Source organism: Juglans microcarpa x Juglans regia, chromosome 4D (genome assembly GCF_004785595.1).
Source record: "Juglans microcarpa x Juglans regia isolate MS1-56 chromosome 4D, Jm3101_v1.0, whole genome shotgun sequence".
Taxonomy (NCBI): domain Eukaryota; kingdom Viridiplantae; phylum Streptophyta; class Magnoliopsida; order Fagales; family Juglandaceae; genus Juglans; species Juglans microcarpa x Juglans regia.
This window is the reverse complement of record NC_054600.1, coordinates 21,603,013-21,619,312: the sequence shown is the minus strand read 5'-3', so window position 1 is coordinate 21,619,312 and position 16,300 is coordinate 21,603,013. Positions and strand designations below refer to the sequence as shown.

The 16,300-nt window shown below is 36.5% G+C and overlaps 1 protein-coding gene across 1 annotated transcript in view; it reads right to left on the bottom strand.

The window, feature by feature from the left end:
• The window catches only part of LOC121259459 (piezo-type mechanosensitive ion channel homolog), a 47,257-nt gene extending 32,919 nt beyond the window's left edge, over positions 1-14,338 (bottom strand). The window contains 6 exon segments of the mRNA XM_041161054.1: positions 9,668-9,854; positions 9,947-10,103; positions 12,317-12,474; positions 12,557-12,716; positions 13,207-13,287; positions 13,900-14,338. Of these exon segments, the coding sequence (XP_041016988.1) occupies positions 9,668-9,854; positions 9,947-10,103; positions 12,317-12,474; positions 12,557-12,716; positions 13,207-13,287; positions 13,900-13,948 (792 nt within the window). The 5' untranslated portion in view covers positions 13,949-14,338.
• Between the last annotated feature and the right edge of the window lie 1,962 nt (positions 14,339-16,300).

Genomic DNA, 16,300 nt, shown 5'->3' with positions numbered 1-16,300 from the left:
CCCCCTGAATCAGAACGCAAGACTTTAATACAAATGGAAAATTGTGTTTCAATAAGAGCTACAAAGGTCTGAAACATAGAGAACACATCTGCCTTAGATCGAAGAAAATAGACCCAGGTGAAACAACTATAATCATCGATGAACGTCACAAAGTACTTGTAATGAGCATGTGAAACAACTGGACTAACACCCTAAACATTAGGATGAATGATCTCAAAGCATTTTGTAGCATGGCTGCCATGAATAGGAAAAAGGTAAAGTCTTGCTTTTGCCAAGTTTACAAGTAGCACGATCGAAACACAAACTAAGAGATGAAATCTAATCTTTATTCCCCAAATGACCATGTTTCATTAGATGTGTCAATACTACAAAATTTGGATGGCCCAATCTTTTTATGCCATACCTCACTTTTATTTGCTACAATAGTACAAGCCAAAGACATTAAACTAGGAATAGAAAAATGTAGAGGAAATAAACGTCCCACTTTAGGCCCATTCGCGACCACAGTCCCGAACACCTGATCCTGCACAATACAACCACCACAAGAAAAATTAACATCACAGTTAATATCCACCAATTGGCCAACAGAAATCAAGTTTGTAGACAACCCTGGTGACACAAAAACATCCTTAAAACCATGTCCAAGAGTACCAACAGCACTAATAAGAAGCGTACTCCCATTGGCAATCTAAATGTGCTGGGCACCTTCATACTTGCGAATACCATGTAACATATATGCGCTTCCAGTCATATGATTTGAGGCCCTCGAATCCAGAAACCAAGAAGGTGTGAGTTGGGAACCCTTACCTTGAAGTCCGAAAGCAGAGAAAGCTGATATAATCATTTGTTGCACCATCTTTGGCATGAGTCCAGGCTGATTAACACCAACTAGTCCAGTTGAGGTGGCTGCAACATTCTGTGTAAGATCTGAAGCCACTGGTGGGGTTTGAAGAGCCGCATGAAATGCCTGTGCCTGTCTGTTTTGGGGTCTTATTGGACATTCCTTAATGATATGGCCATCCTTCTTGCAATAGTTGCAGAATTTCTTGCTACAATTCTTTGCAATATGCCCATATTCCTTGTAGCTGTAGCATTGAATTTGTGACTGATTTCTTCTTCTTCCCTGAGCGGCATATGCCACATTAACCACCTCGGAATGAATCCTATCTTGTGTCATTCCAAGTTGAGTGGACAGCCGCTGCTCCTCTCTTAACAATTCACCAAGACAAACATCCAACGAGGGAACGGGATCACGATTTAGCAAGCCTGCCCGTGTAGTCTCAAATTTTGATCTCAACTTCATCAGAAATTGATCTCTCTGACTCTCTGCATGAACCTCCTGAAGTGCACCTAGTGCTTCTTGAGAAACCTTGGAATGAATAATGCCCGAATATTCACTCCATAATTTAAGAAACCCACCATAGAATTGTTCAATGGACAGATTACCTCAGCTGTAGTTAGCAATCTCCAACTCCAACTGAAACCTTCTAGCATTGTTGTCTTGATTGTAGATACACCTCATATACTCCCACATCTTTTTAGTAGTTGTGAAGGAACGAGGATTATTCACCATGTGAGGCTCAATAGATCCCAACAGCCAAGACACAATTCCTGCATCCTTGCTTTCCCATTGAACAAGATCTGTTCCGCTGTCAGGAGTTTTACTATTGCCATCGATATAGCTCCACAACTCCTCCCTTTCACAAACATCCTAAATTGAAACTCCAAGGCCAAGTAATTTTTTCCATTAAAACGCACAATAGTGTTTTCTCCAAACATCATAAACAATATTGACTTCGAATACCCTCAAACTCCAGAAATCCTCCAAGAAAACACACCACCGAGAGCCACAAAATTGACTAGAAAACCAAGGATCCCGAAGGGCTAAACCAAGAGACTACGAGAGATTTAGAAAACAAAGAATTCTGGTTCAGAAAATAGCTCTGATACCATGTCAATTTGTCTGAATGACCTTCATGTCCTGAGACATTTCATATATATAGAAACTATACAGCAAGATATAAAAGAATTTTCCTCTAATTACAACCAAGATTTTCTCTCAATCCCCTAGCTATACAGGCTACCCCTATTTTGAAAAGTCTAATCTGTACAAAATAAGGAAAGCTGAAGACATAAGGAAAGTCTAATCTGTACAAAATAAGGAAAGCTAGCTGCGGCAATCCTAACTAATAGGTTGTCGCACATCCTATTAACAATTACAATCCAACAATAATAAAATTATAATTTTAAAATAAAATTTAAACGAGTTATTGTGGGTTGCTTTCGGATTAAGCAGGTTGACCCATTATTGACCTGTTTATTAATTGTGTCTTAACGGGTCAACTCGTTTTGACCCGAACCCATTTAGATCAAACCAAAACCCGCTAATTTCGTGCCGTGTGTATGTTGAGTTCACAGGTCGAGTCACATATTGCCACCCCTAACCATTACTAAGTTGTAGCTGAATTATATTCTCACAGGGCAAATATTTGGATGGTGAATACCTAGATTTCATGTCATTAAGAATGGCATCACCATCGCATCCAAATTACTACCATAAAAAGGAATTCTAGCCAAATTTGCCATCTATTTTTAAAATAGAAACGTTACCAAGGCTCTCCTCTTTTTTCCATACACGTCAACAAAACAGCCTAAGCACATTACTTTTTTTCTTGGCGCTAGATGTCCGGAACAAAGTCCCAACTAATCCGGGAAAGCACATTACTTAAAGCTTTATACCTAATTATGTGGGTTCCATGGACAATAATTTAGCTCAAGTGCCCTACTCCAGTCAAACTTTAATTCATTTTATCCTTTTACCAGCATTTTGAAATTTATCAAATAGTAGATCTGACAACATAGAAGCATATCAATTTCAACTCTTTGTAAAGCATTCTTAAAATGGCAATGTGTAATCCCCCCCCCCCCCCCGGGGAAAATAATTAAACGTATAAAAGAAATCATGATTAGCACAAAAGGTTCCCACAAGATACTTGGAGACCAGTTCTGCAAAGCAATCCTACAAGTGGCATATGTTGAACCCCAATGCATGGGACCTTCTAGCAAAACAACAAAGCTATATAAATGGACTAAGATTCTCCTATCCCAGATTAACAACATCCAAAATTACAACTAAACCATGCAACTAAAACTTCATAAGCCATACTTGATGAAATTATCAACTAAGCCATAGAAAAGCTTCTATGAATTGTGCATTAAAGTTACATTTTTTTATTTTTATGTCGGGGAATCTCTCCAAGGCAGGGCCCTTCGGACCCAATCCTGCAGAGTAAACCCCGGTCCCGAGCACTACACCCTCAGAAGTTTCCCTACACAGAACTGGTTAAATCGCTGGTTTTTCACCAAGGGATGTGGCCCCAAATGATTGTTTGCACCCATGAGGTGTTGAACCTTGGACCTTGAAGGGAGTGATACCCCAAGACCAAGGCCTTCACCACTTGGGCCAACCCCTTGGGGTTACGTTAAAGTTACATTCATATCAGTAATGTGGTACAAATTGTAATATTAGTTGCTTGAGATAGTGGCATAGTGCTACTTTAGATGAGAGATCATAACCTAGAGAGTACAGAAATTCTGAACAAATACTTGTCAGCTTTGCAAAAACAAAAGAACATTAATGCCTTGTATGATTCAATCGAAACGGGAAAAAAATAGTGCAACAAGTTGTACAGAAAGTTGGTCCATGTCATATTGACTGTTTCTTGAAGTGGTGGTCAATCTTGATATCTTCTTATGGTATAAATCTATAACTTCTTAAATAAATTCATGTATCCTATTATGAAACATGGAGAAAACCCAAGCCAGAGCGAAAACCCTTTGATCGACAAAAAAACTCTCTCTTTCATTACTGTTCCACTATATATATAAATATACTAAACATACAATTGATAATTATACCCTTATAAGTTATACATATTACAATAATGCCCTCTAACACTCCCTTCAAGTTGGGGTATATATATCGTATAAACCTAGCTTGGAACAAATAAGCTTTAGCCGACACACAAGGACTTAATAAACACATCTGCAAGTTGATCAGCAGACTTCACGAAAGGTGTAGAAATGTCACCACTTAGTATCTTATCTTGAATGAAGTGACAATTAATCTCTATGTGTTTAGTCCTCTCATGGAACACAAGATTAGACGCAATATGCACTGCAGCTTGATTATCACAAAATAACTGACGTGGAACAGGAGCTAGAAATCCAATCTCTTGAAGAAAGTACTGCAACCATGTCAACTCACTAGTAGTGTGAGCCATTGTCCTGTATTCAGCTTTTGCACTAGAAGGAGCTACTACTCTTCCATGTAACCAAGTCACCTCCCACAAAGGTACAATATCTAGTAGTAGATCTTCTATCTGAAGGAGACCTTGCCCAATCAGAATTTGAAAAGGCTTCAACTCTAAGGTGTCTACTTGGCCCTATACAACAATCCAAGGCCAAGAGCTCGCTTAAGATAACGAAGAATATGGACTGCAACATCCCAATGTGAGACCCTGGGTTTTTCCAGAAATTGACTCACTATACTCACTGGATAAGAGATGTCAGGTCTAGTGATAGTTAGATAATTCAATTTCCCAACAAGCCGCTGATATCTACCTGGATCTTCAAACAACTTCCCTTCTTCCTTCAAGAGTTTACGACTGGGATCCATAGGAGTGCCAATAGGGCATGCACCCAACAAGCCAGTTTCTTCCAAAAGGTCAAGTGCATATTTTCTCCGAGATAGGCTAATACCCTTTTTAGATCTATCAACTTCAATCCCAATGAAATACCTAAGTTTGCTCAAATCCTTTGTCTGAAACTGATCATGCAAAAATTGTTTTAGCCTGCAAATCCCAGCTGAGTCACTCCCAGTAATTACAATATCATCCACATATACAACCAACAAAATATGACCTGCATCACTGTGTAGGTGAAATACCGAATTGTCTGTTTGATATCTATGAAGACCAAACGCCAATACAGCATCAGAAAACCTTCCAAACCATGCTTGAGGGGATTGCTTCAAACCATATAGTGCCTTTTTTTAACTTGCATACAGCACCTCGATACTTCCCCTGAGCAACAAACCCAGGTTGTTGCTCCATATAAACTTCCTCGTGCAAGTTGTCATGTAGAAATGCGTTTTTAATATCCAACTGAAATAAAGGTTAGTCTATATTAGTGGCAAGAGAGATCAACACTAGAACAGAAGAGATTTTGGCAACCGGGGAGAAGGTCTCCTCGTAATCAATGCCATAAGTTTGAGTGTAATCCTTGGCAACCAAGCAAGCTTTTAGATGTTCCACAAAACCATCAGAATGGAATTTGATTGTATACACCCATTTACAACCAACAAGTTGTTTATCAGGTGGTAATGGAACAATATCTCATGTCTCGTTATGGTGAAGAACATCCATTTCATTCTTCATATCTGTCTACCCCAGGTCAGATAAAGCATCCTAAACTGTCTTAGGAACAAAAGATTTTGAACGTTAAGAAGTAAAACATGAGAATGAAGGAGATAAAAGTATGACAAGAGACAAACTGGCTAATTGGGTGTTGAGTAACACGAGAATGAGTACCTTTTCTGAGAGCAATAGGTTGAGAATCTAAAGTACTAGGTAACTCCGTATCTGAAGATGGAGATGAGGTTGGAGGCATAGGAGCAAGTGGAAGCAAGCAACGCGAATAAACCTATAGAGGAACGGTGAAAGGTGCTGGGGAAAGGTAGGTGAGGGTGACGAAGGAAGGATAAGAGTAAATAATGGTAAGAGATCACACTCACCAATTGAAGATGTTTGAGAAATAGGGTATAGACTCAAAGAACGTGATATCAGGACTAGTGAAGTAGTATCAAAGAATGAGACTGTAGCAACGATATCATTTTTTAATCAACAAAAATATATTTGATAGCAGATGGATCAAACTTATCAAGACCTGGGCCAAGGTTATGAACATAACAAACAGACCCAAAGATTTTTGATGGAAGAGAATGAAGGAGAACGTAGAGAACAAGATGGAGAAAGGAGAGGCACCATCAAGGACTGATGAAGGCATGTGGTTGATAAGGTGACAAGCAGTAAGGATGACATCACTCCAAAAACGCTTAGAAACATGCAAGTGAAGTAAAAGTGCTCGGGTTACATCTAGCAAATGACAATTTTTGCATTTAGCCACACCGTTCTATTAGGAGTATAAAAACATGAGGTTTGATGACCAATTCCTTTATTGCTTAAGTAAGTAGCAAAGGAACTAGATTGATATTCTTTAGCATTGTCAAAACGTAAAACTTGAGTTTTCTTTCCAGATTGGGTTTTAATTTATTTCTGAAAGATTTGGAATATGGAAAGAAGTTCAGATCGTGCTTCATAACAAAAAAAAAAAAAAAAAAAAAAAAAACCATGACATACGAGAATAATCGTCCACAAATGTAACAAAATACTGGAATTTGTTTGATTTAATATTGATTGGTCCCCATACATCAGAGTGAATGAATTCAAAAGGACTCGAGACTCGATTATCAAGTTGAGGTACAAAGGACACACGATGATGTTTGCTATGTTGACACACTTCATAAGGAAAGGAAGATACATTTCTAAGATTCCTAATCTGACGTTTTGAAAGGGAAATAGGATGACAAAGGCAACAATTCCATTAAAAGCGGATGATGATGAGAATGTGAGAGCTCGAGTGGGTGAATGCTTGAAATCAAGATAATATAGGCCACCAACTTCATGCCCCATACCAATCTTCTTCCTTGTCTTGAGATCCTGAAAAATACATAAAGATGGGTAAAAAGTCACTGAACATTGGAGATTTTGAGTAATCTTACTAATGGACAACAAACTAAAGGGAAAGTCAAGAGAATATAGAACAAATGACAAGGATATAGAGTCAGTGAGCTTAGTGGATCCAACGCCTGTAACCTTAGCAAGAGAACCACTAGCAAGAGTAACACTTTTTGGAGATTTCACAGTATCTAAATCAAATAAGGAATAAGATAAACCGGTCATATGTTCATTAGCTCCAGAATCAATAATCAATGGATCTTGAGTGGATGAGATAAGACATGCAGACATTGTATCTGATCGGGCAAGAGTAGTAGTGGAAGATGAAGGAGCTTGTGTGTGAGACAAAAGTGGAGCATACTCATCCCTCGGAATGCTAACCATATCTAAATCTGAGGTGGGTTGGAGCTAGTTGATGGAGAGATAGTATCTTGAAAAATGGCCTGATTAAGATGGTCTACCATATAAATCCCAACAATAGTCTAGCGAGTGATTACTGCGACTACAATGGGTGCACTTGCAAGATTCACGACCTCGAGTAAGACCACCCTTGGTGTCACGTCCCCCACGTGCACCTCTACCACCACAACCTCTACGCCCGACAAGAGCAACATTCTAATTCTCATAAGAGGCAACTAAAGCGTATCTCTCACTACTCTGATCAAAAGACAACTACGATCTAGGTCCAGACAATGTGCTACGTTGAAGCCAAGAGAACACATCAAGAAATGAGGGAAGCTGTGGACTAGCCAAAATCTGGGAACGAATAGACTCATTTTCTGGCTTCAAGCCAACAAGGAACTGAACAACATTAAAGTCTTCACGTTGTTGTTGCATACGTAAAACATTAGAAATAATAGGTTGATACATTTTGAGCTCTTCACATATACTCACCTGAGAATAATACTCTTCAAGACACAACGTATCTTGTTCCAACCCAAACAATTGCTTGCACAACTCGTAAATGTGGGTCATGTTCCCAACACTTGAATACATCTGCTTGAGATGCCCCCACACTTCTCGAGCAGTGACAAGATACATCAAACTAGAACAAATATTAGGCTCAATGCTAGACAGCATCAAGGACAAGATCTGAGCATCATCTTATTCCCATTGAGCAAATGTAGAATTAGTTGAGTTAGGTTTTAGGTCAATCAGGGTACTACGAAGACCCTTGCCCTTCAAAAACCCGTCAACAGATTTTGACCAAAGCATATAGTTCTTTCCATTCAATTTTACCAAGTCATAGGCACATTAAAGCTTGATGTAAGAGACAATGAGTCAAATTTAGTAGACATGGCGGAGGAAAAATTACCATACAATCCAACCCGAAGATTGAAAACCAATACAGGATGTGTAATATGGATAAAAAACCAAAGAATCCAATCTGAAAAATATAAACCAAGCTGAAGTTGTGTAAAATATGTGGAAAATACACGAGAAACAGACCTAAATAACCAGATTTCGGCTTGTACCGGTTGAATAACAGAAAATATCAGCTCTAAACTGGTATGTATCAGCCAGAACCGGTATGTATCGGGTCCAAACTGGCCTGTATCTGGTCCGAACAGGCTTGTATTGGGTCTGAACCGGCCTGTATCAGGTCCTTACCTTACTGTACCAGTACCAACTTGGAACTGTCCTTAAACCCGGATTAGTTTATCTTAAACAAGAATAAGTGGGCTCTGGATTACCTTATTCTCGTTACCAAATAGATGCTATTCCATAGAGGGGCAGGCACTTACTCCAGGTTAAGGGCACCCGCACTCCAAGGTCGAATTGCTTAGCACCGCAACCAAACACTCCCTCAGGTTTGACGTTGCCGGCTACAAGTGGACCTTCCAGCGGTCGATGACAATGGGAAACTTACTGGGAGGCATAGAGGATGACGACGAGCTGAAATCCAGCAACCAATACTGGATACGACGTCGGAAAACTCCAAAAACAACGTGAATCCGAGTGGTTTACCAGAAAAGTTTGTTCTGGCCACTCCCAGCGACACCACCACATCACTAGCCACCACAGAAACGTCAACCACAACCAGCCCCTAGCAACTGACAACCAATGGCACAAAAGCCATCAAACAACCACCACCAACATGGAAATGACAACTCGGTTTTTTTTATGTATGCAACAGACCGAGCAAAATCAAAATCGCAAATGGAATCAACAAATTTGCAATCAACCACAAGCACACTTTGATACCATGTTATGAAACATGGAGAAAACCCAAACCAAAGGGAAAAACCCTTTGATCGACAAAAACTCTCTCTCTTTCATTACTGTTCCACTATATATATATACACACACACACACACTAAGCATACAATTGACGATTATACCCTCATAAGTTATACATATTACAATAATGTCCTCTTAACATATCCAAAAGAACTACTGGAATAAAAATGTCCTGTACAAGGTTACTAATCATGAATAACAAAGTGAAGATCTCAAAATGTTAAGCTGCACGTACAACAAACAATTTAAAAGTCTCAAGGCAACCTAAAGTTCTGATACCATCAACTACTCAATGCCAAATAGTACTTGAATACTCCATATGCAACAGGAAATCAAAACAAAACCCATGTATCAACAATATTGAAGATCTGATCTTCGTTATGAAATATGTATCTGTTAAAAAACATAATGGACGTGTGGACATTACAGAGAAATGGAAATCAAGAAATGCCACTATGAGAGGAGTCTGCATCAGATTTTAAACAGAGTTGACTATCAAAAAGATGTAAAACAGATAATGGACGTGTGGACATTACAGAGAAATGGAAATCAAGAAATGCTGCTATGAGGAGTCTGCATCTGATTTTAAACAGAGTTGACTATCAAAAAGATGTAAGACAGATACATACCATGATGTAGAAAAGTACAAGAGAAAGGCAAGAACAGAATTCAGGCCACTCAGAATTTGCAGAAACTTTAAACAGACCAATGAAATCAGCTATCCATTGAATTGTATTAGGGAACTCTATAGGGAGCTGATACACGTAAAGCAGGACAATGTTGAAGCCTGCATATAGCTGAAGAGGCCTCCACCACCTTCAAGACCATACTTACAAATATAAGTCATGAACAGAACCAAAACACAGACACAGAGAAGGGGGGTGGAGAGAGAGAGAGAGAGAGAGCACCTGAAAAGTCCTAGAAAGTTACTCGTTAAAGACCAATCCACAAGACCGACACAGCTTCCAAGAAAAAATGGTAGAGAAACCCATGAGGGATGGCTAATTCCCACAACCAGCTGAATGGCAGGCAACAGCAAACAGGAGGCAACCCTAAGACGAGAACCTTCCATATAGCAAAACAAGAAAGAATGCAAAATTAATTCTTCAGTTAAGAATTAAAATATGCTTTACCTGTACAACAGGAAAATCAAGGTTTATATAATGGCATTGTTTATATGTAAGAGGAAAACTAAGGCTTATATGCAATGGCATTCCATTTTTGGAAGCAATACACATAGATTCATAAATAAATATGATATATAATTACTCAAAAAAAAGAAAAAATTAAAACCAAACATGGCCTTAAAGAGCTCTCTCTCTCTCTCTCTCTCTCTCTTTTTTTTTTTTTTTTTTTTTTTTTTTTTTTTTTTTTTTTTTTTTTTTTTTTTTTTTTTTTTTTTTTTTGTAACGGTTGGGTTTTAGCTTCAACAAAAGGAGTAAACCAACATATTTGTTATATATGTGTGTGCGTGTGCATGCGCGCTCGTGTGAAACTGGCAAAAAGCATCACGGTTAATGGTTTTTTACACTTTGCAACATTGGCAATGCCCAGAAAAGGAAATAGCAAGCCGAGTACCAAACCAAGCCCTTATAACAAAGAGAGGTGTTAGGTTCACAAATATATCTCACAAAAGTAAAACTCACAAACTACTGTAGCTAAATATGATATGTTAGATCTACTTGACACAAAAATGAGCTTTGAATCTGATGCACCAAAACAAGCTACATCAGTTTGTGAACTTTATTTTGTAAAATCTCTTTGTTAACCACACACTTCGTTATAACAAATATTTTATTCAAAGCCAATTCATTGGCAGAATTTCATGTCAGTATTAAAGAGCCCTACTCTCTGAGCATATGGTCAAAGACTCAAAGATCTCCTGTATTGAGAATGTAATGCCAAGTAACACTACAGCCAGGGAATATAATATACACAAGAACCCCATAGGAAAGAAGCGCAAACTGAGTCAGAGAAACATAGGCCCTTTTGACGTGCTGAAGAAGATTGGAGCCATAGCCTATAGGTTGGCTTTAAGTGGGTGTTACAAAATATTAATATACGAGACATATCATGCAGCTTGATTGTTAAATGCCAATCCGCTTTTGAGACAACTACAAATTAAGCTGAAAGAATGGCTAAAATAATTCTCCACTAAATGAGAGGACAATAATAAAAAGTTTATGTAAGCACTGAAGATTTCTGGTTTGACCGTCCAAATCCACATGATTTATGCCTAGTTAGTACTTTTGAATTCCTTTAAATACATGCCCTTTTTACAAAGTGGTGAAAAGAATGAAAACAAAATGATTGACCACACAAATCCTATGAGTCAAATTAGTGTCCTAGCAATTTTGGGACTCGGATCATAAGCCTGACGGACAGCTTGTCCCAACCCTTCAACTGATCTGAGCAAATAAGTCAACATAATTTGATTGGAATTCCAGACACCACCTCCATCTTAGAAACATAGACTCTGAAACTCTTAATCTCAAGTCCGAACTAATTAAATTCGAGGGGGAACCCTCGTCTTATTCTTCAGTTTCTTTGTTCTGTATCCATCATCAATATCTACTTTCTGAACCGTCCTCACCTCCATGTATTCCGAAGGAAACACCTTCGCTGTTTCATAGACCTCACAGTTTCATAAGGAACTTTTTTGGGGCCTCTCCACAGGTTGGGTTTGCTATAGATATATTTTTTGTTAATTTAAAGACAAAAATTTCAAATCAAATTAGAAGTTATCATGCATTCTTTTATGATATCCCCCACTTTCATGGAAAATATCCCTTGTAAATACTCCAGCTTCAAGTCTGTGGTAAATCCTTCAGGCATCCACTGGTGATTGTACACACGACCAAACCGCCACAGCTGTTATCTTCCCAAATTTCTCTACTTAAAAGATGCCTCTTGCTACTAACAGTAGGATCATCTTAATTCTTTAGGTTTCTTGTCTTGCCACTTATTTACATGTTGCCTCCACCTTCCCAGTTCAGCTGCATACATTTTATGGCCATTTTCTTGACTGCCTAATATATTATGACATCAAACCAGTCAAGGAATAAATCACCCTAATGATTTAACCAAAAACTCAAAATTGAGAGCTCATGTATGACTTCTCTGTATATCAAGTTCAGTTTGCAACACCAAATTTCTATTTAGGACATCAAACACTCAAATTTGCAATTGAACGGTAAAGGATCATAGAGAGGGAATTAAAAAAGGGAAGAAAAAATAATTTGACTAAAATTTAGGGATGTGATGAACTACATACAAACCTAAATGTTCAACAACTGACAAGAAATGACCCCAACAAGAAGCTCGCCATGGAACCAGACCAAATCTATTCCCATATATATCAACTAAAGCAACAGAAACTGCAAGTAGTTGTACAACCAGGAAATAAATTACAGAGGAAGATTTCCAGGTATGAATCCTGCATAAGCATACAACAAAGGACAAAGCATCAGTTTTGACAAAGAAATTAAGCAATAAAAATAAAAAAGATCAATTCTTACGTCATGAGTCCAATCAGTTTTGCCCACCAAGTTTCCGCTAAGCTCCATTTATTTCCCTCAACAGCCCATATAACAAGAAATGTTACTTGAGAAAGAATGGCAAGGAAGGAAAAGATGACAAGGGGCCATAATAATAAAAACCGCCTTCGGAAGCGAAACCCTACCAAAAAAATATAATTGGTGTATTAGAGTTATAATAATAATGATAATAGCATAACACGCTAAATTATAGCATTCAAGGTAACAGCAAGCAGCATTATAGAGCCAAACCTAAGCATTGATAAAGATTGCTTAATCAATGGACTCTTTTTTTATATTAATCAATCCACAATGCACAAAATCAGATAGCTGCAATATATTCAAGAGGCAAACTTATCATATGGAATTTACTAAAAGCATATCTAGGAGTAAAACTTCCCACCCAAGAGATTTATAATGAACTATCACTCTCTTAAATGCATTGCATACTTGCTTTTATTCCCAAACCAAAATTGTAGCCTCTATTATATCTTTCCTGGTCATTCCAGTTCCTGAGTTCCCCCAATTCCACCCTCAACTTCTCCCGACCCAAAAAACAAGGATTCCAAATGATAAACATCATGCAAGTGGCATTAAAGCAACATGAAAGTGAAAAGCAGAGAGCAGCTTACCTATTTTTGATGCATTATATTGAACGAGAAGGAAGGCTATCAAATCAACAAGAGCGATCAAATTCCAGTTGATTACAGCAGCTGCAACAAAGAGAGAGGGGAGGACATGTCAAAATTAGTAACCTACTTCAGGTGAAGCATGCATGAACACTTGTGTCTCCATATACTGGAAGCACTGGATTTAACGATAACAACTTGCTAATGAAGCTCAGAAAGAAATTTACATTCTGCTACATAATATGTGTGTGAGTGTGCACTACAGGATCTTCGGCTAAGAGAAGGCAATATTGCTTTCCTCACTAATGAGACGTGAATTCAAACTAGCCCCATATATAAATTTCAAAAATTGCTAGACAGAATCACGGTACAAGCATGTTACAAATTTAACTCATGTCAACTGCCATGGAAAAATCAAAAGGGGCTCATTCAAATAGCTATAGAAAACGTAACACATTACCCAGAGTTCAATTCAATTCATATAATTTGTGGTTGAAATTCAACTATATCATCTAATTCAATTCAAGAGCAATTGTACCATCCGTTTCACTCACAATAAATGATCTTCCTATCACAATTAAGCAACAAAATATGAAATAATATCATTATAATATTGCTACTAATATTAATAAAATGAGCATACATATAAACAAACTTAAATATTATAAGCTATCCAGGAACAATTTCCAAACATACCTGTTAGGAGCAGCAGAGGTAAAACAAACCCACCGAGAAAGTTCGCCATAAGGGCCTCTTTCTGCCGATACGATCACTGCAATTACATCACTTTTTCATCGAATTTGACAAATCCGTTAATGGGTTCTCAATGTAAATCCCAATCGGCAAAACCCATGTCCGGGAAATTCCAAATTTTCCCAGAAACTTAATCTTTTTGAAATTACAAATGTTGGTTCACTTATTTCTTCTCAGTTCCAGGAAAGATATATCAAATAATGAATACACAGAATGTAGCTCGGGGATATCTATAATTGAGATGAAAATCAAGCATCTGTATCAAACGTACGTCAAATAATGAATCTAATTAAGGAAAATCATTGTCTGTAACTACCAGTCAAACTGAAAGTCACAGATGGGAAAAAAACAATATCAATCTTAAGTGGGTTAAAGAGATAGCCAAAAATAGCTGTCAAAGCCTTAAGGATTAGAGTACTGCTACATCCCCTGTAGCCCGAGAAACCACCGAAAAGGCAAAAATAGGTTTTTTATTTTTATTTTTTCATATATATTTTTAATCATTATAAATATTTAAAAAAATAATAAATTCACGACATTATTAAAAAATATTTATTTAATCATTAAGTAAAAAAAAAAAAATCTTGACACAAATTTGAGTCTTAAATTTGGGTCCCAAAACATTTCGGTAAGGATTAAAAACAAAAGAGTGAAAAGGTTCGGATTTGGGGACCAATGAGAACATCCGCATGATGGACTTGTTGCTGTTCCTTCCGGGTTTCCCACCATTGGAGGGTATATCCTAGTCGAATCGAATGGATACAATAGTTTTTAGAGAGGTCTAATGTGATTGGTCCTTGGAGTGAGACTCTCTAGGTTTCTGAAATTACTTATTTCTCCCTAAGAATCTTTTGCATATTTTTTATACGGGTGCGGCTACTATGCCGTCCCATGTTGACCGCTAGACGTACTATCTAGTGTAAAATTTTTTTTTTTTATAAATTTTTTAATATATTTAAATATTTTTAAAAAATAAAAAAAATATTAATACACTTAAAATCACTTCCTTAATCACTAAATAAAAAAAAATTTACCAAGCTATCAAATGGAGCGGTCATAATGGGTGGGCAAAGTAGTGTTTCTCTTTTTATACATTTCTCTTTTTATATCGAAATAATTATGTTATATTAAAAGTCAATCACATTAGTAGAATGTATAAAAAGTACGTAAAAATGACTATACATACAAGTTTTGATATTTATACCAATGTTTATCATAATAAATATATTAATAGGTTTTGATGTTAACTCTCGACTATTTTTAACGTTTCTTCTCCACTAACATAATAATAATTTCTTTGCTGTTAAGATATATTTTTTAAAATTACGATGCGTGATATAATTTTTTTTTATTAAAAATGATTAATTTTGAACTATTTTATAATTATCTTTACAACAGTATATTAAATGGAGGTTAGTTTTATAAAATGAATTGCAAAAAAATTGAAGGTGCTATTTTTTTATTTAACTTAACAGCAATCAGATTTTCATCAAAATATATATCAGAACTTATTAATTTAAATGACATATATATATATATATATATATATTTATATTTATAAACAGCCTTGTTTTATTCCTAACACAAGAGGAAGAATACAATGACAAATTTCCTCCATAACAATGACAGTGTTCTGTAAGGGCTTCATTTCCCAATGCATGAACAATTTTGTTCTTATTTCTTCCAACGTGTTTAATTGACCAAGAGTCAAAATTAGCCAGCAAAGAACGTGAATCAGCCATTATCATGCCTGTGCTAGTCCCTGACTCTTCAGAACTATTTGAGCATTCTTAATGCCTACTTCATAATATACCCTCAAAATCTACTTTTTCTATTTTACATATTAATTTTTAAAATATATCATATATTAACTTATACTTTTAATATTTTTTATACATTTCATACTTTTAATATTTTTTATACATTTCAAATAGTTTCTCAAACTATTAATAATATCCGCATAACGTTTGGTATTTGCAATATCTCTCTGTATACAATGTCATATGATTATGTTTTATTTCCAATTAATCCAAATTTATAAGCTAAACCAAAATATAAATTGATTAAAAATAAGAGATTATATTTATGGGAATATTTTTAAAGTATATTATGAAAATAGAAAAGACAATATACAAAACAACCCTTTTACCATATCCACTCTCTCATCTGAATAAAAAAAAAAAACGCTAGTCATAAAATGTAACTAAACTTGAAGGTGCAAGATTTTTTTTTTTTAACAGTGATACCATGAAATGTTAAGTATTATGCCATCAAATGAGAGAGAATGCTTAAAATGAAAATATGATAACTTTCGATTAGTGGGAAAATAAATTAGAGGAGAGAG